We start from the raw sequence: 27,546 nt of genomic DNA, 5'->3' as shown, positions 1-27,546 counted from the left end.
TTCAGAATAAATAAATTAAAAAAAAAAGTAAACAAAACTTCAATGAAAGAACGTTACCGAAAATATGAGGCAATTAACAACATACCAAAAGTGATCAGTTTTTGGTTAACAACACAGCCGAATAATTCAGAAACTTAACGGGGGGGGGGGGAGGAAAGAATGAAGCGTGGGGAAAACACAAGGGGAAAAATAAATTGGACGACATCTAGAATGATCGTCATATTTTCCCATTTTCTTTGTGGCTATACCTTTCTTTTTAAGGTTCCCTTATTTGCCTGCATTCCTCTGTCCTTTTTTCTCGTTAATTTTTTTCTATGTTTTACTCCTTTCACAATCCTATTCATTAATTATCTTTATAGTTTCCTGTACTTTATTTTTTTTGAACTGTCCTAATCCTTTTCTTTTCTATTCCCTCCTACATGTAAATCTTTTTTTTTTTTTTTTTTGATTTCTTTATTTATTTATTTATTTTTGAAAGTTTATTTAATTATAAACCTTTCTCTTCTCCTTCCTTTATCTCAATACTTTTCCTACACTTAACTTCTATAATTTTCTGATTCTTTCCTTATTCCTACATTTCTCATACTGTATAAACTTTTTTTTTTCTTCAATTCATTACCTTTTTTATCTATTCTTTATTCCTATAGCATTCCTTCATCTTATTCCTAACACTTTCAGATCGTTTCTTATTCCTTTTCTTTTCGTTCCTATTACTCTCAGATTTTCTGTATTCCTATACTTTTCCTACACATTATTAACTTTTTTGTTCGAATTCCTTTCTAACCTCTTTTTTTCCTCCTTATTTGCATACTTTCCTACACTTTATTCTCTTTTTTTTCATTCATTTTCCTTTTTTTTTTCTATACATTCATTTACCCATAATTTGTTTTATTCTCTTATTAACCCTTAGCAGGGGAGGTGCGGCATTAATACCTTGCGGTAGAGAGCGATGACGATATGTGCCATAAATTGTGCTAAAAGAAGTCATGTCCCTATCTTCGGGTTTTAAAGGTATTTGCCAAAAACTGTTTGAGAGATCGAGTGACGTGTATAGTTGTGAACCTTTCAAATTTTCCAAAAGTGTGTGAATAAGAGGTAAATTATGATTTTGGTATCGCAAATTTTTGTTCAGTTCCCTAAAATCTACAACCAATTGCCATTTTTGTTTTGTAGGGTCATTACTCTCATTTTTTTTCTTTATCATTATCAGTGGGAAACTTATATGGGAAGATGAACGTTCAGTTGCCCCACCTTCTTCTAATTCATTCAATTGCCGTTTTAATTCCGATCGAAGAGATTCGGGTACGGAATAAAAGCGTGTGGAAGGTAATTTTCATGGGTCTACGTGTAGATTTGGAGTTTCTATATTTGATCTGCCCATAGTGTAGATTCCGGTACTAAAAATATCTGCATATTTGTACAGCAGTTGGAGAAGTTTGGTTTTTGTTTCGTTATCTAAATGCGATAAATTAAAATCCGATTCCTTAAACTCATCCTTCCTTAGTTGTTTAATTTTTTTCATATCCCGTATTTCAATGTCCGAATTAATGTTTGCCATTTTTGTATTTTTGTTGAGGGATATTTCCTCCGAAGAAAGGTTTGAAATAACAACCGAAACAGTTTTATCCTTTGAAATTTTCGCAACCGCTGAATGTAACTCTAAAAACGGATTACGTAAAATTGGAGTTAACAAAATGTCGTCTCCTACTTTAGCGGGGATATCGACAGATAAATCAATAATTTTGGTTTCATGTGGTTGCAGCGTGTGCTTTTTCCTGAGAGTGGCTGTGGACGAAGGCAAATTATTAAATGAAGTGGAATTAGCATCATAAAGTCTCGTTGAAACAGTATTGGATGCAAGCGTGTCATTGTGAAAATTAAGGTGAAATTTGTGTAATTTTAGAAAATCATAGCTCAAAATAGCCCTGTATTGGGACGTAAAATTTTTTGTAACAAAAAAATTGTGTCGAAAATGCTTATCACCTATTGTTATTGGTACAGAAACACAACACTCAAATTTTAAAGATTCGCCTGAAATGGTTTCTATCAAAATGTCCTTACTAACAGGTTTAATTAAAGGATCATTTTTAATTTTCTTGTACACGAAATCATCAAGGAGGCTGACACTAACTAGCCCCACTATCAGCAAGACAAACAGTGTCAAGGCCTGCAAATTTCATTAGTAATACGGGTAAATAAAAATTTGAAATATTTGGGTCAATTTTCTGGATATTCAAGACGCATGGAAATGGCTTATATTTCTCGGTTTGGGGATCGCTAACCGTTTCATTTTTTTCTCTTATTCCTGCGAGCCCCACTTCTAGTTTAAAAGGACGATGATTTGTAGAGGGGTGAAATGGAGGAAAAGCGCACTGCTGATCTCTGTTATTCTCGGTCTGGGAATGAAAGTGAGGGTGGAAACTTTGGCGCGGGAGATAAGAGTTGTTGTAAGGGGATCTGCTGGAGAACTGATTCTGTGGGGGGAGGACGGGGATGTCATTTCTTGTGCGATTTCGGAAATAACATTCGCTAGTGTAATGATTCGTCCTATTGCAAATTTCGCAATGTCGCGCATAGTTTTGTTCGTATGTGGGTGGAGGTCTGAAGTTTCGGGAATTATTTGCCCGTGTGTATTTACTGATCTGTAATTGCCTGAAAAATTTTGCCTATAATTAGGTGGAGTTCTAAAGTTATTTGTTCTGGGTTGATATTGATTTCGATATTCACGAAAGTTTGAAGAGATTTTTAAATCCTGGATATCTTTAGTTAAGGATGAGATCATTTCGTGCGTGGCACGCGCATGTTCGGACAGGATGGTAGCAAAATCGCTGTTAGTCGGGGAGGTTGTTGTCTGAGTTTTTGTGTATTTACTGTGTGTTCATTTTCAATTCTGTTCAACTGTAGTAATTCCACGAAGTCGACCGCTTCCTGGAATTCCGTGGGATTTTTCATTAAGACTGATTGTTTGAATTCTGAGCGTAAGCCGTCAATGAATTCGTACAATTTTGTGTTATTATAAATTTTCTTAACGTCATCGTTTTCTAACGCGATGTCGCCAAAAAATTTCAATGTGGCGGTTGCTACCCTAGCAGCAAAGTGCTTAGCTGGCTCCTTTTCGTACATTTTACACGATGAAAATAGCTGTTGTCGTGATGTTAAACTGGATTTAATTTCAAAAAAATCTAAGAATTTAGTTTTGAAATTATCATAATTAAGCTCAGAAGATAGATCCGGGCAGTTTATCAAGTGGTTTAATGCGTCACCTCGGATTCGTGATTTTATAACAAACAATTTCTCTTCATCGGAACAATTGGATGCGGTGGTAAGACTATCAACTAATTGTACAAAATATCGGGGTGTGACAACAGAAGAGTTATCGAATTGTGGGATAAGGGACTGAAACGTGGCTAGTTTTGAAATAATGGGGAGGGAATTAGCACCAGCGGGAGGATTTTCGGAGTTTGTATTTTGCATGATTACAATTTTTTTTTCTTGGCAAAATATTTCAATAAACAAATAATAACGCAATAAATTTTCTCAAAAGAACACAAATAAAATACATTTTCAATATCGATCCGTCATTATAGAGAAAAATCAAAGCGATAAATAATAATTTCATATCACAAAAAAATCGGCAAGTATAAATTCAAACAAAAAAAAATTTCAAGAGCCTTAAATTGTTTTTAGACATGACTACGTAAAGCTATAGACACCATTTAAAATCCGAGAAAATAATTGAGTCTTATTTAAAAGTGATATAATATTACAGGTATAAAGTGATAAGATGAATCCAACTATAATGAATGCAAACAAAGTAATTTCTCTAGCAAAATAGAAAAAGTCACGGTATCATTTAATATTGCCTTTGACTAAATTAAAAATCGCGTAATCAATAAACATTCAAATTTGCACGCCATCATTTACTGTTGCCGTTCACTAACATAAATTTCGCGTCGTCAATAACCGTTCGGAATGGTCACGGCATCATTTACTGCTGGGCCGAAACCCCATAGTGGAGTTAGTACAATGCGTTGTGTTATGATTTGGTGGACTTTTGGACTGTAAGAATAATAGTTGGATTCATTTTTGCACCTTGAAAGTTTATTAAATAAAATAGTACATATACAGTTCTAAACTAAGCTTAGATATTTAGTTAGGAGTTAAATATTTATATTCAAAACATTAAAGATTTCAATAATTAAGTACATCATGATTCTGCTCTCCAAAGAATTAAACTTTAATCTACTGGTTTAAATTAAGTTGTGGGAAGTGGGAGCTAGTATTGTACGTACCAAGATTTCGGTCCTTTCTCCATTAAGTCATCCAAAGGCACAGCGCATTCCTATCATGACTCCGGACAAACGTCTCGGAGAAACGCCGAGCTCTCGAAAGATCTTCTCCCCTGAAAACTCTGTCTCCTCTACCTTCCAAAAATATCTCTTCTCCTCTCGAAAAATCTTAACTCCTTGTTTTATACTGGGGGGATAAAGTTCCCTGATCGGGGCACATTCTCTGGGGATCATAGTTCAACATCTGGAGATCCAGCTTCCAGGAAAACCCTATGCTTTATGCGGTACAGAGTGTCGCAAAGTGTCAGAATGGAATTTTGTTATTCCCAAGTCTTCTATTTTATGGGCTCGAAAATGTCAGACCTTCAGAAGTTATATCCTACAGCTGTGACTCGGAAAGGGGGAAAATGTTTGAAATGTCCGAAAGAAGCTAACCCCTTTTGACCCAATGCGGGTGTCACAGAAAATTCCAAGTGTCGCTTACTCAAAACAAGCGGAGGGAAACTTTCCTGCCAAAATGTGTTTATTTCTAACTCTCTATTTTATGAGATGCAACTGCTCGGGGGTCTGAACTTATTTCCTGCATGGGAAAATGTACCGCCGCGCCGCGACAAAAAGGTCAACTCTTCTTAACCTAAAAGACATTCAAAAATGCGAGGGAGGCTATTTGTAGCAGAATGAAGGTTCAGGGGATGGATATCCCTTTCCAGGCATGTGGGGCAGAAGGTCAAAATCGGCCCCACAGGTGTTTGAAAATCTTTTCTCTTTGTAGGAGCTATAGATTTTTTTCTAAATGCATATTCTAATTAAATTATTTTTTCTTCGTATGGAAAGGGAACTTTTATTTGCTCCAGTACTTGATTTAAATTCTTTTTTGCACATGAGGGAGGGGGCAGGGTGGGATTTCTATTTTGCTTTTCATGCATAGAGTATTTTAATAAAATACTTTTTTTTCTGGGGGTGATTGAATTTTTGATTTGTTCTAACTAAAATGTGTATTTTAATTAAATTAATTTTCCTTTTGTGAGGGGGGGGAGGGGGATACTTCGTTATAAATGTGCGATGAATATTTTAATTTAGTTTTTTTTTTTGTTGGAGGAGGAGGGGTGATCCTTATTATTTTTTCAAATCTCATGTACATGTTTTATTTTTTTTTCTTTGGAGGAGTTTTTCCCCCCAAACTGTAATGCATATTTTAATTAAAAATTACTTTTTCTTCAGATCTTATTTCTTGAAATATTGAATAGATGTTGCATCTGTATTTTTTTGGTATTAAGAACTACTGATAAGTGCTAAAAGATTAAGACTGAAAACTTAAATATGAGAGTGGCATCTCTGTTTAAGCAATCACCCCCTGCTATAACATAATTTACATTAGCATTACATAAATTAATATAATAATTTACATTGCTTTTGGTTAGATTCGATTTTTTTTCTCCACTTACCAATTGCTATTACCATGGTGTTAATATTTTTAACCTTATAGATTTAGCTCAAGGTCTCTTTTCTTCTCTAGCAAAAACTGAAAATCTGTTAGAAGCCCAGATACTAGGCTTTGATGCTTTTCGTTTTTGTAGAAAAGAATTTACTTAAACAAGAAGTTGTGCAAAATTTGTTAATAAATAAATTTTTCACTTTTGAAATGAATTGCACTTAAGTTCATTTTTCACTTCATGGAGCATTCTTGCAGAAAGAAATTAGGTCCAGAAAATTTGTCGCATAAAGTAAAATAAAATTCTGCCACAGAGAGCTTTGCTTAATTTCTTAAATTCCAAGGTGACATCAGGGGTCTGGCCAGAGGATATTTGGTTCCGTTAACGGACCCTTCACAAAATTCCAATCAACCAAAACGGACCTTTCACAAAATTCTGATCAACCAAAACGAACAATTCACAAAATTCTGATAAACAAGATCGGATCTTTCACAAATTGTTTATTGAAAGAGCAAATGTGAAAGCAAAATAACGCATATTTTTGTGTATAAACCGATAATTTTTGGAACCTTTTCTGAAGTCAAATTAAAGGGATCAGCTCATACAAAATCGTCTAATTTTGCAAAAAAAAAAAAAAAAAAACACCGGCACTCTTGCAATGCTCCTACAAACGATAAATAATTGCTACTGCAAATAAATATAATGATTGTTGTTTGTTTTATCACAGCTAATTAGCAGCGGTGTTGTTGTAAACTTTTCTGAAAAGGCGTTGGTAAGCACTTTTCTCCTCGCTCATGATTTAATAAACAATAATAATATATATCTGTGAAATGAACTTAAAACTGCAAAAGGATAGTAAGGGTGGGGGGAAAATATGATCGCTTCAGATAGGGTTACCAACTTAAAAATTATCACCACTTAGAGTCTGACGTTGAACCTTTATAATATATTGATTAGAAAAAATTCTCATCATTTTACCAGCTTGTCAATATTTGCGTTTTTAAGGTGCGGTGCGATGTTTAACTATTATTTTGGGAGAAAATTATATGGGTTTTGATTTTTCGATGCTAACAAGGAGGATTAACTTTAAATAAACTCTTTTAATTACCGTTTTTTACTTTCTTCTATATCTAATATATAGAAGAAAGTATTGGATTCGTGCAAATTTTCGAATTTCGAATTTTGACGGATTCGAACGTTTTGAGGTGTGCTGAGTCCATTTCGACCATTTTTGGAAAATGTCTGTCTGTCTGTGTGTATGTGTGTGTGTATGTATGTATGTGTGTGTGTATGTATGTGTGTCACGTCTGTGTGTGACCAGTTTTTTGTGGCCGCTCTACAACAAAAACTACCGCATGAAATCGAACGAAATTTAGTACACATATGTGCCCCTATGTGAACTTGTGCCCATTAGTTTTTGGCGCGAATTCCTCCAAGGGGGGTGGAGCAATGGGACGTTTTTCGAGTTACGCGTGCTTGCTATTCCTCAGGAAGTTACTGGCGGAATCAAACAAAATTTGGTCCATATGTTGGTATTAACAGGAACAAGTGCTGATTCAATTTTGGTGTCAATAACTCAAACGGGGGTTGAGCTATAGAACGTTTTTTGTCGTCAATTGTGACTGCTGTATCTCAAGAAATAATGAACGGAATGAAAGAAAAATTTATAGGCAAGTAGCCCTTAGTGGGTATAAGAACTGATTTTATTTTTGTGTCAACAGCTAAAAAGGGGGTAGCGCAATCACCCGTTCTTTTTTTCCATTTTGAATGCCCTATCTCAAGAAGTAATGCTACGTTCTGGTTGAAATTCGGAATATATGTGAATCCATATGTAAACAGGCTTTGGTTCTATTTTGACGCCGATCGCTCCAAGAGGTGTTGATTTTTTTTTTTTTTTTTTTTTTTTTTTTTTGCGAATAAAAATATTTTTATTAATGCAACAATAAGAAAGATAAATCGTAATAGATTGTCATTTGCGTATTTCTCGTGATTTTAATTGTATGGAAATGATAGGAAATATTATCTCAATGATTTAAAATTTTTAACTGTTGCCATCTTATGTTTGTTAACAAATAAAATATTTGTAATTCATTCAAGCAAGGCTTTTAAAACAACTTTCAATTTTCGCTCTTTGCTTTGCTTTTGCAATAATTCAGACATTGGGTCAAGTTTTTGCATGTGTAATTTTGTTTTTGTTGGGAATATTGCTTCCTCGTCAAGCATGGGGAGGGATCAGAAAAAAAAAAAGAAAAAAAAATATAGAAGAAAGTTTCGTGATGGCCACAACATACTAGTTTTTTTTAGATGTGAATTAGACTTTGAAAAATGCAATCCTTTAACAGAGAATCTTATTTTGTTCTTTTTTCAAGCTAACTTCGCTTTATTAGGATGCAAATAAATGAAAAGTCTTTTTATTTTTGTTAGATCTCTCATTTCAAGTTTTTAAAGCAAAATTCCATTCCCTTTTATGAGGATAGATATAGATGGTTTATTTATTTATTTATTTTTTTGCTTCAACCATGTATACAGATATTAATGTAATGTTTATCATAGGACTCTAAAATGCAATTTTAAAATAATTTAATCAAAAATATTTCTTTTACAAGCCGTTTTTATACTTTTGATGCCTTTACTTTGAGAATTGCGATCTCTTTGCATCCACTATGGGAATCCGATTTTTCGAATTTTTTGATGTTTAGTAAGCTTTGTAAAAAGGTAAACAATTAAAATATCTTTTTATTTTTGTTAAAATCACGGAATATATAAGTTTTAAACGAAATTCTGTGCTTTTTAAGAGTATCTTGGGTCAAAAAGTTAAAAATGCTGAACCCTTGTCTGAATTTTATTTTATTTATTTTTTTGTTACAAATATTTTAAATACTCTACAGAAATGTTTCTAGTATAATTTAACATAATGTAGAATGGTAGATAAATATTGATACTTGAGAGAGCGATGCCCCCCTCCCACCAAATATCCAGAACGATATAAAAAACAATCCAGAATTATATTCTCGACATAGAAGAGGAAAACACTCAACTTTAAGTTTAATTGATACAGTTTGTGCCATCTCTAAAATCTAAAATTTCGTTTTAACAAAAAAAATTAAAAATTTGCGAAAATATTTGTTTTTCACAAAATTAATTCATTTTTCACAAAATTATTTGATTTTTCACAAAAAACGGACCCTGTGAAAAATCCTGGACAGATCCCTGGACATATTCAAACTCTAGAACCAATGATACACTTGTAAATTCTATACTTATAACATGGTGCAATTTTTTCCTTTTTATGCTCATATAAAGTAACGTTTTTCTTGAGTATTGCCTATCTTTGAGTTTTAACAAAACTCTAAAAGGTAAACTTTGAAAGGAGCATGGTTTCTAATTTCATAGAAGATTATTTGTGCTTCATTAATTCATAATGCAATCTTAATGTAGGAAAATAATTTTTAAATTGAGATCAAAAATAAGCAAAGGATGCTAAACAGTTTCACACTTTTTATTGATCATCAGTCTGGAGTAACGTAACAGATCTGGACGTAGTAAAGCTAAAGAGATTACCTTTATCTTGATAGCTAAAATTCATTTAGCTTACCAGGCAGGGACAGGAAACCTGATGCGTCTCATTTCGTAAAGAGAAAATAAGAGCTTGGCTTTTGGGGGCTTGGGGTGGTTGAGATTCCTAATCACACAATAATATGAAAATAAGGTGTCAGTCTGGAAACATTCAAGGAGTTTCTGCATAGTTTTCAGTTGAACACCCTGCTTTGATCATTTTTAGTTTTGTAATTACTATCTTTAAATCTCTACATTTTTTAGTTGTGTCAGATTCTGAAGACGAGGCGAATGAAAATGATGAAAACTTAAATGAGTCTGCGGGAGTAATAGAAGATGTTCCCGCTCCCTCTCAAGAAGAAGTTGAGCAAGAAGAAGTACAAGAAAAGAAAGTTGAATCTGAAGATTCAGATGATGAAGATGTAGATCGTAAAATGAGGTACATAATAAATAACAAACATGTTAAAATAAATGTTTTAGCATTGTACCATTTAAAAGAAAAAATGTCAATAGGTTTCATTTAGTTCCAGGTATTTAAGTTACACTTTACAGTGTTTTTTCTATTTTAAAATGATGGGGGATTTTAGAAAATGTGATGATTTTTCAACAGTTGCATGCAGTTTAGATAAAAGTATCATTTTTTTTTCCGCTTGAACATTTGTTTTGCATTTCTCGATTGGTGACTGTATATTTTTTCTTCTCTGTACTCCTGAGTATTGATACATAACTTTGCTTGATCATATGCATAAATATATGAAGATAATTTTTGCAATCAACAAATAGAGTTGAACGTGGTTATATAGACCTCAATTTTAAAAGATCTTGTATGAGATTCTTAAAACTATGACCTTGGCTGTTGTGTAAAAATGTTTCGGTCCTATTTTTTTCCACAAAACAAACTGTTGAACTGTCTCTTCTTTTTTTTTCACTCCCTAGTTAAACTGATTGAAAAAAGAGTTTTTAAACCAAATTACAAAAACTGAAAATTTTAATTAAAGGATATTCGTGAAATATTTTTGTATAGGTTTAAAGTATACTTTAATTTCAGTAGATATACAAATTTTCAAGTAGCTGGGACACCTAGAAAAATTTAAAAATGCAAGAAATACAAAAACTTAATTACTTAAATGTATAATGCTGAAAGTATCTTGAAACCACAGTTAATACAGTGAAATTTATGAATTCAACATTGTCAATTCAAACTTTTTTGTTTGTGTTTGCTTCTGTCACCAGTTTTTTTTTTCCCCTAATCAAAAAACATAAATCACAAGCAAACTCCTGACTAGATTTGAATCATTCCTCTCTCAACTGACTGCAGAACGGGCTAGCCGATTGCGGCATAGAGGCTTAGCTTTAAATGAATTTGTAAACAAGTTAATTTTGTAGTAGCAGGTGGAACATTTTTTTTCCCCCCTCTCCACACTTGGCGTCAGCGTGCAATAAGAAGCATAGCTTCAATAATTCTCGAAATACAGACAAACAGAGCACATGTAGGGCTTTTCCTGCAGTTGTAATTAACCCCTGTTTACAGTGTAGTTTTCTTTTCTTAGAACTTCTAAACTCAAATCAGATTTAGAGATCATTGAGTAAGTTCAAGAAATAGAAAAATTAACATGATAGGTATTGAAATAGAGGGTGAAGACATTGAAGCATGTGAAGAAATAAAATACACACATACACCCTTAACACACACAGGTGTGTAAAAAGTGTTGATGAGCTTCTATGAAAGTTAAACAAAAAGTTCACTTAGCATACATTGAAAGTAACGTAGAATGGTGAATTCTTATTGTGGTATAAAAAGTTTATGAACAAACAAAAATTAACAATTTACAGTCGGATCCCGCTACAACGCGATCTGACTTACGCGAAATGGCTATAACGCAAATTTTTCATGAGTAATGAATTTTTTAGTGCGGACACAAATTACTCGCCTGCAACTTGAAATTTTTGGGAAAAGAGCGGCGGAGAGTTAGAATGGGCTTCGTTGACACTAGATATTGGTTTTGTGAATGGACTTTCATCCCTTTAGCATCACTGAAAGTGGAAGTTCACCCACTGTATTAGTCTAAACAACGCTTTGCTTCAGTTTACACAAATAACCGCTCCAATTCTTAACTTTTTTTTTCCTTTTACATATGAACGTTGATAAAATACATTCTGAGAACATTCTGATCGCGCTGCATAAACCTTCTTCATTTTTTAAATTATAAATATATTTACTATATCTATACTGTTAAGTGCTGTAATAATGCTACTGTACGTATCATACTGCTTTATTTTAAATTTCTCTCCCCCATTAATCATTGATTTTGTGCTAAATTACAGAATTTTATGTCAAATAATGTTTTTTTAAATACAGAAAAAGTAGGTTCTTTGTAAAAGATACTGCAATATATAGTTAATAAATGGTTTGAAACAATATGAGATGTGTTTACAAAGGTCTGAAACAATTGCGTATGCTCATAAAAAATTACTAAACATACCTTGTTCCACAACGCGAAATTCCGACTTACGCGAGGTGTCTTGGAACGCATCCCTCGCATAAGTCGGGACTCGACTGTATTTTTATTGAAAAGTGCACCTTCAAGTAACTCAATTTCATTGTTGTATGATAACTTTTTCAAAAAGTGATGGTTTCTTCCATCCTGGCTTTTTGGTAACTACTTTAAGCCAAATAATAAAAAAACTAAAACTGATGTAATGTAGTTTTACAAGAGGCTTTAAACTATCTTTGGGAACTACTAAAAGAAAATGCTTTGCATAATATTGGAAAATAGAAATTCTAAATTTCAAGTCAAGAAATTGATAAATGAAAAATTTAGACGCCTGAATACTCGTTTTGAAAAATAATTGATTGCATACAGAATGTTATTTTTCAATTTAAATGTTTTTTAGTTTTATGTGTTTCAGTTATCTATTTTGTTAGACATAATAAAACTAAAATTTAAAATTTTGATTTAAAATTAATTTTTATTGAAATAATTCTAAACATTAGAAACACTAGATTAAATCTATTATAAGTTGTACTTTATCCATAATATAGCATTAGGATCTTGTAAATACTGCCTTCTAAAACAGCTATGCTGTTGTTTAAAAACTCTATCTTTTAAAATTTCATAAAATAAAAAGTTTTTTTCCTTACATTTTTGTTATTTACTTACTTTTTGTGTTCAAAGTATTTGTGTAAAATCAAGAAAACTAAGAGGAGCTATTGGAAAAACATCAAATTATGATTTGATGACATTGATTATCTGTAACTTAATCTAAAAAAGAAATAATTTATATTAGCACTTTGAGGCTTATTATTCAGTGCACTAACAAACTTTTTGCATTCCGGTTTCAATCTATTATCAGAACTAATATTGCATCAGTTTGATCTTATTTAAATTTTATTTTGAATTATAAATTTTTATAATAATTAAATATCTTGCAGGGAAGATTTTGTATCTGATTTTGATCTTATGATGCAAAAGAAAAAAGAAGAAAATTCAAAGAAGCGACGTAGGAGAGATGTAGATTTAATCAGTGATAGCGATGATTTAATTGCTGACATAATAAGTCAAATGCGACAAGCAGCTGAAGTAAGTTTTTTGAAAGTTTAACAAGCAATAAATCCGTTAATCTTTTTGAAAACAATTACTGTACATATTTGTGATTTTTGATTGAATTGTCATATTATTTGCAACAGAAGCATGGTCACAAGAAAATAATGCTAGCCAAAATGGAAAACAGTTAACATCAAATGTATTGATGATGGACAGTGCATTACAAAACAGGGAAAATCAGTCTGAAAGAGATTGGTTCACAATACTGTCTATGGGGAAATCAATTTAAGTTTTTTAATTATTTTTTTTTCATTATTTTCTTGTATTTTTAACTGGCATGTCAATGAGGGACTTAATTAGGTTGTATAAAATGTTTCTAATAGGTAGCTACTGAAATAAACTAATTTGAAATTAATTTTTAAGCAAATTTGATTACTTAATACTTTAACCCAGGGATTTATAAATGTCAATTCCAATGCTAAAAAGGGAAATTGTTTTATTCCCTGTAATGGGATTAATCCAAAATCTAACAAATAAGAACTGATAGTTTTATATTAAATTTGAATTCTATGAACGCCATCACTATGATTAATCAAAAGTATAATTATTATATATTCTAATTAGTTCTAGTACAAAAAATTGACCTCTAATTCTGAATTACATTTTGTGTGATGAGTTTTCTCTATCTGGGTATTGACTGCTTCACACTTCATGGTCCCCTGTACCTACCCCCATTTGTGGTTGGATAGAACCCTGAAGACAGTTCTGATTTTTTGGTCCAGACCTGAAGCAGAGCCATCCCTGGTCCATCACCTCCCCCCCCCCTCCCCCAGAGGTATTGATTCACTTGGAGGACTTTGTGATTAAGACATATTTAATGTGCCCCGGTCATCATTAACAAATGTAGAGGTTCTTCAACCAGCTGGGATTGACCCTGCCAATCTTCAGTTAAGAGTCTGATGCCTTGCCGATCAGGCCACTACATCCCTTCTGGGTACTGGCCTGCAAGTGACGAGAAATTTTCAAAAAAGGCCCTTTTGTTGAAAAGTTTGATCCCTGATGGAAAACTTTATTGATACTGACAAAACAGAGCCACTTTGTTGCTGATTAAAGTTAGAAAGTTACTCAAGCCGAGAAACTTTCTCATTGGGTCAAATAAATGCATATTGAGTTGTATGCAACAGAGCGGTTATCTTGTTGGGTGCGGACAGATGATATGGTTAATTTTAAGTTGGTATGAACTTATTATGGTTGTAAGTCAGTTGGAAATTTTCATCGAATATTAACATCCTTGCAGTTTTTAATGTAACCCCTAATGTTTTAATGTAACCTCCTTGCATTTTTTATTGTTTATTTAATGTAACAATTGATTGTTTTTTTTTCTTTAGGAAGACAAATTTTTAAATAAACAAAAGAAAACAGCAACAAAAAAGCTGAAAATTCTGTCTATGGTGATGTCTCAGTTGAAAAAACAGGACTTAAAAACTGCATTTTTAGACCAAGGGGTTTTGAATGTTATTGCTGAATGGCTTACTCCTTTGCCTGATCGCAGTTTGCCTCATCTAAATATCCGTGAAGGAATGCTGAAGCAGTTAGGTGATGTAAGTATGTATTTGAATCTTGTGTGTGACTTATCATTTAATAAGTAATCAAAAGACGATGCTATAAATATTATAAAAAATGTCATAGTAAATGAATTTCCTATTTACATTAAAAGAGCATTGCTTTCAAAGTTCTCTTCAGATTCAATTTTAACTAATCATTCTTCTAGGATTGAGGTCACAAGTGTGAGGGTATAGTTGTACTAATATATACAGGGGTCTGGCCAGAGGATATTTGGGTCCGTTAACGGACCCTTCACAAAAATCCGATCAACCAAAACGGACCTTTCACAAAATCCCGATCAGACAAAACGGACCTTTCACAAAATCCCGATCAAACAAGACGGACCCTTCACAAAATTCTGATAAACAAGATCAGATCTGCCACAAATTGTTTATTGAAAGAGCAAATCTGAAAGCAAAATAACACAGGTTGTCACGCACCCGGGAAAATCGGGAAAACCTGTCATGGAAAATGAAAATGGCCGAAAATCATTGAAATGTCAGGGAAAATGAAAAATTGCATAATTTTCTGGAAATGTCTGAGGAATTTCTTTTATTTTCGGATCGTTCTTGATCCTTCTTAGCGCGGCCCTCGGTCTATGACGTCAAAAAAAAAAACTTTCAGCCTTGTTTTTTTCGCTGCCATTCCCATTCGTCGTTTTGTTATTCCCTTCTTTCTTCTTCCCCCTGCTGTTCTTTTATAGCCATAGCAGTCGGCGGCGTACATGCACAGAAGGTACTTCTTTTCTTTCTAATTTGAGCGGGCTCTGTTTAAATGCTGCTTGTTTACGTCAGCAATTCTGAAGTTGTTATGATACACAGCACATTGCTTTGTCTGCGAGTGTGACTGAAGTTCTTAATGAGCTGATATAATCTTTTCATATTTTGTATTATTTCTTTAAATTATTTTCTGAAATCGTATTCTTCTAAACAATTTTGTTCTGTAAATTTAGTTCATTAGACAATTTTAAACTTAGAAAGTTTCTTTTTTACAGAAGTATCGCCAATCTTTCAGTATTTTGGTAGTGATCTTGAAAGACTTTCAATGCGCTTCTTTCTTTCAAAATAAAAGTAAGCCAATTAAAAAAAAAAATCTGCACATCAGAGAAGTTTCTGATCATTGCTCAAAATTTAACTTTATGACAGAATGCCCAGAAGGATTATGGCGCAAATTGCGCCATCAAAAAAATTTTTTTTTTTTTTTTTTTTTTTTTTGGGGGGGGGGATTTTTTAATTATTTATTTTACTGTATTTTTATTAAAATTATTTATTTTATTTTACTTTATTATTTTTATCTGTGTGTGTGTATTTTATTGCAGAGCGAGCACACTTTTCTTTCAAAACAATAATAATTAAAAATAAATAAATAGGTAAAAAATAAAAAAAAGGGTTAAAAATAAAAAAAGCGCCAAAGCGTTCAGAAATATTGGGGGGGGGGGAGCACCCCTGCTTTATGAGCAACAAACAGGGGAAATATGTGGAGCCAAAATATGCATGATTTTTTTACAGCCCAAAGTCTAAAAGCGCTGTGAATTCAATGGATTGAAGGGGTGGAAGGCAATAATTGAAAAAGTTTAGGTTTCATAAGTTTTTAGTTCAGATTATTTTAGAAATTAACTTTATTTTTGTGATAAAGATGTCACAATTGTTAATTTCGCAGTTCTTTCACTTGATGTAAGGCAGTGGCTCCTCGCTATTGAAAATTAGATATGCTACATTTACATTAATTCTTTATTACAGTGATTTGCTTCACTTGTGTTAGTACATTAGGGTAGTTCAAAAATACACTTAAAAAAAAGGTTTCTCCTAGAAAACAGGACACCACTCAATGTTTTTAGACTTGTGGATAGTAAAATACTGGAAGAATTTTAACTTCCTATTCCAACTGAAAGAGGGTGCTCGACCCTCTCCCCAAACTTCATAAGTATGGGGAGGGGGCTAAAAAAATACATTGAACTGAAAAAACAATGTTACATACTATAATATACAGGAGTTATATGCATATACATTGCAATGAAATAATTACTTACATTTAAAAAAAGCAGTGCGATGTTTGTTATTTTGGGAGAAAATTATATGGGTTTTGATTTTTCGATGCTAACAAGGATGATAAACTTTAAATAAACTCTTTTAATTACCGTTTTTTTTTTTCCTTTAGATGTCTACATTTTGAAAAATGCAATTTTTTAACATCCAATATGGGAATCATATTTTGTTCTTATTTCAAGCTAACTTCGCTTTATTAGGATTCAGATAAATGAAAAGTCTCTTTATTTCTGTTAGAACTCTCATTTCAAGTTTTTAAAGCAAAATTCCATTTTCTGTTATGAGTCAAAAATTAAAATGCTGAATATGTGGTTTATTTTATTTATTTATTTATTTTTTTTTGGGGGGGGGGGGGAGGTCAACTGTGTCCACAGATATTAATGATATGTTTATCATAGGACTCTAAAATGCAACTTTAAAATAATTTTATCAAAAATATTTCTTTTACAAGCCGTTTTTATACTTTTGATGCCTTCACTTTGAGAATTGCGATCTCTTTGCATCCGCTATGGGAATCCGATTTTTCGAATTTTTGATTATTATTACGCTTTGTTAACTGGTAAACAATTGAAATATCTTTTTAATTTTGTTAAAATCACGGAATTTATAAGTTTTAAACGAAATTCTGTGCTTTTTAAGAATGTCTTGGGTCAAAAAGTTGAATGCTAAACCCTATTCTGAATTTTATTTTATTTATTTACATTTTTGTTAGAATTATTTTAAATACTGTACAGAAATATTTATAGTATAATTTAACATAATGTAGAATGGTAGATAAATATTGATACTTGAAAGAGCGATGCCCCCCCCCCCCCCCCGCCAAATATCAGAAAAACACTCCAGAATGATTTTCTCGACATAGAAAAGGAAAACACTCAACTTTAAGTTTAATTGATGCAGTTTGTGCCATCTCTAAATTCTAAAATGTCGTTTTGACAAAAAAAAAAATTGTGTGAATTTTTTTGATTTTTCACAAAATTAATTCATTTTTCACAAAATTATTTGATTTTTCACAAAAAACAGACCTTGTGAAAAATCCTGGACAGACCCCTGATATACTTTTCTGTGCAACGGCATTCAGGCCCTTATTACCCACCTAGGCCCTGGCTTAGGGGCGCAAGCCGAAAAGAGCGCACATCACAGTGAAAATAAATAAATAAACTGCTTTGTGAAAAAAAAAAAAAAAAAATGTGGCGTGCTAGTGTATATGAAAAAGCAAAGTTCAACTAGAATAGATTGCAACCAGCCCATTAGTTAGGAAAAAAAAAAGCAATTGGAGGATAGGAAAGGGGCTTAATAATTGTGCCCAGTTCCTTTTCTGGTAAAAGTAGATAATTTTCAATATCTTTGATTTGAACAATAATTTCTTTAAAATATAGCTTTTCCCAGGAGCGGACTGTGTCCTTCAAGAGGGCGTCAGTCAACCTTGACCCCCAAAGGGCTCACAGGTTCGAGGACATAAAATGTTTTTAAAAAAAGATGATGTATAATGATGTAAGTTATCGGAGTTTGCTTCCAACATATTATTTTTATGAATATTTTCTTAAAATTTCATCACGAAGATCACAACAAAGTGGATAAAAATACATGGAATGCCCCGAAATATGTTTTAAATAGAAGCAAAATTAAAAGATAGAAAGAATGATTCCCTCAAAACCCCCCCCCCCCACCACCACCCCCACCCCCTGTTCTGTTTTCAATATTTTGAAAATCGTCTTAAATTTCAAACATTTTCCAGAGGAGATTCCTCAAACCCTATCCAGTCACCCATTATTATAGGTCCCACAAATGCATTTTTAGAGTTTTCATTACAAATTTCTTTTAGGAGAAAGATCTCTAAAACGCCCCACCTTCACATCATATCAGATCATCTAAAATTTTGTTTTTGCGACCTTAAATTCAAAAACTTTCCTGGAGAGTGACACTGATTTCAGCCCTCCTACTACGTTATTGAAAATCGTCTTAGATTTTCTTTTTAGATCTCAATTTCAAATGCTTTCCTGAGAGCGCCCCCAATTGCAGCTCATGTCCAACATTATTAAAATCGTCAAAAATTTGTTTTTATAACTTTAATTTCGAAACAACTACAGAAGAGAGTTACCGAACCCTATTACTTCTCGTAATGTCATCAGAGATAATTTCCATTTGCGTATTTAAGTTTTCAATTTCGAAACTCTTCTGAGGAAGAACGGTTAAACCCCATCATTTTCCTCACATCATAAAAGATGTCCTTCAATTTTTTGGTTTTCAGCTTCGAAACGTTTCTTCTCTGGAGTCACCAATCACTCTGCATGAAAAAAAAGAGCGTTAAAAGTTGCGCTGTTGGACCTCTATTTCAAAATAATTTCAGGAAGCCTCTCCTGACTCCCATTGTTCCCCAGCATCATTAGTAAAAGATTGTCAAAAATTCTGCTTTAAAAACTAATTTCTACGGGGGGGGGGGAGGGAGGGGAGTTCCCAAACTCATCCCTTTCTTTAACATCTTCAAAGATTACATACAATTACGTATGTAGGACTTCAGTTACGAAAATTTTCCTGGGCGAGTTCCGAATGCCATTACTTCCTGTTAAATAAATAGCCTTAGATGGTCTAAAATTGCATTTCTAACCCTTCAGTTTCAAAAAATCCTGGGGGAGCACCATCAAACCCCCCTCTTTTGAACATCATTGAAGGAAAAGAAAGAAAAAAATCCATCCCTCATTTTGTCAAACAAGGGGGAAACACAAAATCTTCAATTGTCACTGGTCTCTACTACGCCTCTGGTCATCGCGGGGGGGAGATAGAGTTTGGGGGGATACGATTTTGATAGAGTTTGGATATGTGAGGTGGAGTACAATCTCTAAGTTTGGCCTAGGGCATAAATAGATGTTAATCCGGCCCTGATGGCATTCAGGTCCTAGGGTTGCCCTAGTAGCACCAAAGTCTAATTATTCCTCTGTGGTTGGCAGATGAAAGTAAAATTGCTTTGTAAAGTAAAAAGGTTTATTTGATGAATAACGAGTAACATCTATTGTGTTTGATGTTTTTTAATAATGATCTAAACATTCTTCTGTTTAAATATTTATTTCTTTTACGCTAAATTGTTTGTTGGTTTTTTTTTTTTTTTGCACCAGCTTTTTCAAATATGGTGGTACACTTTGAGAATCTCCTGGTATACGAGAGGGCTGCATCAGTCTTTGGGGTACTGCACTGGCGTAGAAATTGAAGCAATATATTTTTAGCAATATAGTTAAACCTTGATTTCTAGTTTTTCGAGGGGTATGGAGAAAGGCAATGAATGAGGAAAAGCAATGTATTTATGTTAAAGTCAGAACATGAAGACAACAATGTTTATGCATTAATTCACACAATGTGTGAAATGTGTACATTTTTTTAAAATCTGGTAAATTTAAAGTAAATATTACTGTGAAATATACTGTGCTGTATAAAAAAGGAAAATGTTTTGAAAAAGTAGTTCACAGTACCACTTATTTGCTGTTTTAGTCCCCCCCCCCCAGACAGGATTTTGTGATAAAAAGTAGTGCTAACATTAATACAGGGATGCCAGTACTTTTTCTCATAAATTTTATTATTATTTTTTTTTTAATAAATAATTAGTTTCTTACCAAAATGCAAAATAATAATAATAAATAAATAAAATAATAATAATAATAAAATAAATAAAATAATACTAGTAATAAAATAAATATAATAATAATTATAATAATAATAAAATAAATAAAATAATACTAGTAATAAAATAAATATAATAATTATAATAATAATAAAATAAATATTATACTAATTATAATAATAATAAAATAAATATTATACTAATTATAATAATAATAAAATAAATATTATACTAATTATAATAATAATAAAATAATAATAATTATTATAATTGAAGTTGCTGAAATTTCAATGTTTCCGAGAAAGATTTATTTTGAAGGGTTTTTCATTAATATTTTAAACTGAAAAGCAACTTTTTGTTTATAAATGCTGTAAGTTTTGCCAAACTAGGAGAAATATTAAAATGTGCACAGCATTGAGCACAGGATAACTTTTTGAAGAATGTGATGTACATGTAGATTTTGTTAACTCTTCAAATGGAATTTATACAGGGACCATAGAAACAAAGCAGGGAAAATGATAGAGCAGGTTTCCACTGTATATGCCTAAACTGCTTGGGAAAAAATTAGCCCATACAGTATTAATAATCTCCATAATTCATTCATTTTGATCTAATGTCATCAAATGCGTTAACATTGTTCATTGCGATGTAAAGTGAACCAAAACAATTTTTTTTTTGTTTTGTTGATTTTTTTTCTACAAACAACGTGAACAAAGCAACCAATTTTAATTTGTAAAAATCTAAAACCTATATTATTTGCAAAAATCTCTAAACCCGACATTCATTTTCAAAACTTAAAAATATTTATTTTTAAAACTTGTTGCTGTGTGTTAAAAAGTTATACTTCATTTGCATATTTTTGAGTTCATTACTTTAAACTTGTATACTTTTTGAAAGTTTGTTTCAATGTATAAAAATCATTTTAATTTAGTTGCCAGCATTTGACCAAAGTTTGTTGAAATCAAGTGGAATCGGTAGAGCTATAATGTATCTTTTTAAACATCCTAAAGAAACAAAGGAAAATCGAGAAAAGGCTGGAAAACTCATTACTGCATGGTCAAGACCAATATTCAATGTTCCTACTAACTATCACTCCCTAACAAAGGAAGAAAGAGAACAAAGAGATTATGATCATGTGCCTAAAAAACGAAAATTAAAGTAAGTTTTGTAGATGATTTGTTCAACTGAAATTCTGTTTATGAAGTTTTGTTACTCTTAGGTTTTGTCCCGGTAGCAAATAACTAAGCTTTGTGCATCTAAAATCATTTCCCCCACATACTTTTATAGTTTGAATGCATAAAAGTTTGCACATAAACTTAATGCATCAATTTTCCCTAACTAACATTAATTCCAGAAAATTTCATTTGTTTTAATTGCTTTGCCTAAAAAACACATTAGGAGGTGAAAACAAATGTGTTAATTTTTTTTTCTCAGAGTAATAGCACAAGTACATAGCTGCTAACTTGTATGACTTAGCCTTACATAGTAAGATTTTTGGACATTTTGTACGATTGTACGGTCTTATGGCAGATTTGTACAAGAACTGTTCACTTTTTTTTTATTGGATAACATCATGGAGAACATTTTAATCTGTAGAAACTTACAGAAAAACTATTGTTTCAAACAAGTTGTTGATAGACAATTTTTGAAAGCTGCTAAGTCAGCAACTTTTAAAAGTTAAAGTTCAAACAAATGTAAGTTTATTTATGTACTTATTTTTAAATTTATTTATTTATTTTATTTTATTTTATTTATTTATTTATTTTTTTTTTTTTTTTGCTTATAAAAGCACAGATCAAGTAAAAGTAAGGATTTGAAAATGTTATAATACTTTAAATTTTAAAATACTTTTCTTTTTAATGGTCAAAAAAGTGTAGAAATAGCCACTGCATACATTGTAAGATTTTTTAAGTTGGCATGTTGGCAGCTATGCAAGTAGTCAGCAGTAAAATATTTTTCTCCTTGATGCCATTTGGGATGACTCTTGTATTTATATTTGAAACAATAGCACTAGCAACTTTAACTAAAAGCTGATAATATTTTAGAATATTCTTGTACATTTTTATCTAGCATCAAAACTGCTAACAATTCCAAACAGATTTCCTTGTGAAAACCTTAAGATTGATACAAATATGCTTTTTGTTCCCTTGATAATTTTGCTTCAAAAACATTTTAGATTTTTTGCTTTTGAATGCTTATAAACCTAAACATGTTCTTATTTTTCAAGAGTGTCAACCACTTTAAGAGGTAGAACGAACAAATATTTTACATTTTATGTGAGTTTCCAGAGCTCTTATTGTAAAAAAATTATTGAAGTCTATCTTTTATTAGGAAGAATTATTTTAACTCCTAAAGTTAGTCCCCCCCCCCCAATCTCATTTGCAGGCAAACAGATTTGTCAAATAAATGGATTATATGCATATACTTTGCTTTTCTCATTTTCATTAGAATAATTATGTGATAAATAAGTTTTTTTTTTTTAACTTTAGAGACCATGAGTCCCAAGAAGAGGAACCTGAACCAAGGAAGGATATTGACCAAGAGCTAAGTGGGGATCAGAAGTATGGATATATTTTTGCCTATTTTGTGCATGATTTTATAAATTCTCACTTTTTCTGTTGTTGAATTTTTGAGCCATAACAACGTAGTTCCATTTAAAAAAAAAAAAAAACTTTGTAGTTATTTAAAAGCATTGTAAAGGTCCAACCTTTTATAGAGAGTCCAATGTTATTTTTATCGAGTCCTATAAGTCCCAACCTTTGTATACACCAAGGACAGATACAAGGGAAGAGCAATGGGGGCATTTGCCTCGCCCCGGAAAGACTCTGTACGGGGACAATGTTTCGGAATTGAAGTCTTAAAAGCACTTGCGTTGTCCATCTTCATTTTTTATGATGACAGGGGTGGTAGTCTTTTAAAGTTGTTTTACCAGGACTTTTCCGTATTTAACTCAAAGTGGGACTAAATTGATTAGTCAAATGATATTTTTAGAACTTTAATGAAACTTGTTTTTGAATTTTCCAACGAATATTGTTCTTTTTTTTTCAGTTAAAATTGTTATGGGATTATGTTTTGTTATATACACTTGTTGTTTTCCCCCTGTTTACTGTTTAGTAAAAATGTTATGTAATAACATTATGTTAAAATGTATCTGTAATTATCTTCCCCCGGGCAGATCATTTCACAAATTTTTCGTTGGCTCGCTCTTACTCGTTTTTATTTCCTTGAACTTTGAGATTTTCATCCGCCGTAGTGAGCAAGTCCAACAGTTCAGGATAGCTGTGCATTTTACACTGTTTGCATGAGTCAGGAAACTGCTTCTGCCATAAAGTTTTGCATACCCTTCTCTACATTACTCCTTGATGTTGCACTATCAGTCATTGAGTGTATTTTCGTTTTCGTATCACTTTTTAATAAGACTTTCGTTCAAGAGAAATAGCCTTATTCAAATTGCATCTTCTCCCAATTTTAAAATGTGCATTGTATTTGATAAAATGCCTTTCTGCACCAGGGCTATTCGACCGGGAGATAAAGGTTGGATCGGAAGAGCTCGAGTCCCTGTGCCTTCAACGAAAGACTATGTAAACCGACCAAAATGGAATGTTGAAATGGAGTTCTCTCAGGTGATTCATTATTGTATTAGCACAATGTTTTGTTATTTTTGAATATATCTTTTAATTTTTCTATGCCTTGATTCTGGGTGTGTATGGTGCTGAAAATTCGGAGCTCAAGTTCCAGCTCCCATGCACATAAAAAATGCAAAAAGGGAACTGGGATCCAACTTTTGTATATTTCCCTCCTATTACATGAAAATAGTTTAAATTTACAATTTGTATTCAACTAAAAATAGATATTTTTTTTAATATAAAGTATTGTTATCAAGTTTTTCAGTCAGAAGGAAATCTGAAATTGTAAACAGTAGGCATTCTCAACGCAATACAAATTGGAAACAGTCCCCCCCCCCCTTTTTTTTTGGCATAAAAACTTCTTGCATATTTAGGAGCAGTGAAATTCGTTTTGGAGCAGTGAAATATATGAAAACAGTAAAGGGACTAATAGTGGTTCAATTCCATGAAAAAACTTAGATGAGATGAAAGATGACAGTGAAAGAAAAGTGGTGTTCTATTTTGATTTTTTAACCTTTAGGATGTTTGATAAATTTGAAAAATGTGTAAATATTTAAATGTAGTATTTAATGTTTTGAATTCCAGTTGCTTCCCACCGCTCCTCACATTTTCCAAGATAAATCATATCTACTATTTCTGTGGTGATGCCACAATTTCCTCAATACTTTATCAGACTTCAGAAGTAAATATCAAAAAAAAAAAAAAAAATCAATTTTTCCCCGTGGATAATAAAGAGACAACCAACCCACAATTTAGCTGTTTTGTTGAAAGAAAAGTGGTGTTCTATTTTGATTTTTTAACCTTTAGGACGTTTGATAAATTTGAAAAATGTGTAAATATTGGAATCATATCTACTATTTCTCAAAGGTGTTTTTTTTTTTTTGTGGTAATGCCACAGTTTCCCCAATACTTTATCAGACTTCAGAAGTAAGCATCAATAAAAATTTTAAAAAATGCAATGTTTCCCTGTGGATAATAAAGAGACAACCAACCCACAATTTAGTTGTTTTGTTGAAAAAACAATTGATTCTGTTTTCCGCTCAGCATTGCTTCATATTGATGATTCACTGATGCATATGCATTTGTCTATATATAGCATCCCGACTCATTGGCTCAGCTGACTAGAGCTATTGTTCTGTTGTTGTTTAATTGAAAAAAAGACGTTAATTTTAACGTGGTGAATCGTAGTATGGCTTTTAAAAATGTTTTAGCAAAATAGAGACTTCGATTTTTATTTATTTTGTTGCTTTATTGTGCATTGTTTAGTGCACAGCATTCTGGGATGGAAACTTGTTTCAATTTGTAAGAGAATTCTGAGGGGCATGGGATCAATCCTCCCATAGGCTAGAATATGTAGTTCTTGAGTGACTAATCTTCCTCAACTGAATTCTGGTTCAAATTTCTATGAATATATAATCTTTACTCATTGGAGAGCAGGATTCACAACCACAATTGAGGCAGTGAGAAGCAAAAGTACATAAGTTACAAAATTAAAAATTTGGAGATAACCAGTACAAATGGTAGGTAAACCTCTCCTCCATCTTGAGGCAAGAAATAGTAAAGTATTAGTAGCCATGGTGGGTCCTTTTATACCTCATGATTTAGAAAAACAATTTCAATGAAAGCCTAACTAGTATCTTGTCTTTAAGCATGTTTCTTTTAAAACTTTTAAAAAACCCACTTACATCCCTTTGCTTCTCACTGCCTCAATTGTGTTGTGCCATTGAAATTTAAAAAATGTATAGTTCAACATGATTAATCACGTGTATATTATTTCTCAAACATGTTTTTGGTGGGTGTACACCATACCTTCCTTAACCCATTTGGGACGGCAATCCGCAGAAGATAGCGCTCCCTCAAGACGCCAGCTGTTACACGCGGATTGTGCGCACAGGCCATGGCAATTTCTCCCGCTAAGCCTAATACGCAATTTCGGAAAGTACGCATACATAATAATGGATAAAATGTATACTTTAAGCAGAAATGAAACCATTTTTTAATACATGATAAAATATATCAAAATTTCAAACATAACAAAAAATTGGATGAAAATAATGGATATTGAACAATAAAAATGCAAAATATATTGTTTTTTACAATAACTAAAAGTACCAAAATTAAACAATATATTTTCTACAAAACAGAAAAAATATTTGCGCTTAATATTATGAAATACTTGAAGAATATTGTAACAATTAATATTTTAAAGCCACATGAAAAATTTCAAAGCACAGATAAATGCACATTGAGCATTTTACACTCATACGTAGGGTTATGTCTTTTATTCTGCTTCGAGTAAATTACACATCTCCATCCAAGTTCTTTGCCTTTTTTTTCAGTGTATGATTTTCGAAAGTAACTACTGTATGAAGAACTCCAACAAAAATAACTTATAGTTGTTTCAATGTGACCCAAAAGATCCATAGATGGATCAGTCATAAATTAAGATATTTCCTCCTCGGAAAGATTAGGTGTTCACCATGGCTACCAAATGAACATAAAAGTAAAACCCCTTGCTAGAATATCTCCCCTCCAATCCCATTATAAATGGAACCAAAACTAGAAACAGCCACTTCAAAATGAGTATACGTTTCCCTTCTCACTTGCAAGCACATGTTTATATTTTCTTTCACGAAATGTAATAAACCACAGACACTTGACAGACCCCATTCTGAGGTCTGACCGAGAAATACTAATGCTTGAGAGCAATCATTTGAAGGGAACATGGATAAGTAATGCCATCTAATAGTAAGCATTTCCTTCCAAATCCCAAACTCAGAATAGAGTCGTTAGGTCGGTTGCATGAAGAACCACCTAGCGTCCTTTTGCTTCGTTCCTCCCGAACTGGTTAGTAATACTTCATTAAACTTCAAAAGCAAGATATCGTTTAAAACGTTTTTGCATAGTTATCAGCAGAAAGTAAACAAACTCTTATTTTTGTTGTTGTTCAGAAGAAGAAGAAAAACGTAAAAGACTGGGTGTTTGAATTGTTTCTGTCTAGCTCGAATGCTTCACACAGATCTACTAATTTTTTTTTCAAAACATGAAAATATGCTTGACTATATTATTCATTTTTAATTCTTTGCATAAAGCTATATCATTATGCTAAAGTGTTATTTTATTACTGTTTTAAGTAAGAATTTCATATATTAAACAATTCTTTATGAAATTGATTGCATTTCAATATATTTTAATCAGGTGTAATTATTTCAGGGCTCTTCTAAAAAACCTCTTACTAGAATAGAAAAACATATGAGAATGTTGCAAGAGAAGAAAAGATTGAGTAAAACACAAAGAGCTATTACCATCAGTATTGAGGGACGAAAAATGGCAATCTAAAATTGCTCTTTCGTTTTATGACATATGCTTCAGTTTGTATCATGTCATACATTTGAAAATATGTCATGTATTTTGACATGGGTTATAAAAGATATGTTAAATAAACTGTTTTATACTATTTATTTACTGTCTTTTCTTAAAATGTATTTTTCTGTCCCTATCTATTCATCTTAAAAAATATGTGTTTAGAATCAGCATAAGCTGTCAATTTTATTTATTTTTTCATTTCATCTTTATCCACATTCGCGGCATGTAGTCCAGCAATAATATTTTGCTATATTCTGTTTTTTTTTTCTAATAATAATTTTTATTTTATTATTATTATGAATTTCCATCTTTCCAAACTTTTTCAATGAACTTAGGCATAGGGAGCTAACCGAGTAAAGTTACCAATTTGAAGATTTGTATGTGTAAGCTGTCATTTTCCACTTTTTTTTAAAAAATGTTATATTGTTTATAATTTTAGCTTAGTGTTTTGTACTCAAAAAGTCAGGCA

General features: G+C 32.1%; 1 protein-coding gene across 2 annotated transcripts in view; it reads left to right on the top strand.

The window, feature by feature from the left end:
* LOC129217540 (protein IWS1 homolog) overlaps positions 1-27,172 on the top strand; it is a 71,739-nt gene extending 44,567 nt beyond the window's left edge. For both annotated transcript variants that reach the window (XM_054851857.1, XM_054851859.1), the window contains exons 9-15: positions 9,542-9,716; positions 12,711-12,858; positions 14,211-14,423; positions 21,017-21,243; positions 22,575-22,646; positions 23,597-23,708; positions 26,925-27,172. In XM_054851857.1, the coding sequence (XP_054707832.1) occupies positions 9,542-9,716; positions 12,711-12,858; positions 14,211-14,423; positions 21,017-21,243; positions 22,575-22,646; positions 23,597-23,708; positions 26,925-27,050 (1,073 nt within the window). In that variant the 3' untranslated portion in view covers positions 27,051-27,172. The remainder of the gene's footprint in view (positions 1-9,541; positions 9,717-12,710; positions 12,859-14,210; positions 14,424-21,016; positions 21,244-22,574; positions 22,647-23,596; positions 23,709-26,924) is intronic.
* Positions 27,173-27,546: the final 374 nt, after the last annotated feature.

Source organism: Uloborus diversus, chromosome 2 (assembly GCF_026930045.1).
Source record: "Uloborus diversus isolate 005 chromosome 2, Udiv.v.3.1, whole genome shotgun sequence".
NCBI classification, from domain to species: domain Eukaryota; kingdom Metazoa; phylum Arthropoda; class Arachnida; order Araneae; family Uloboridae; genus Uloborus; species Uloborus diversus.
Note: the sequence above shows the minus strand (reverse complement) of the source record. Positions and strands in the feature narration are given on the sequence as shown.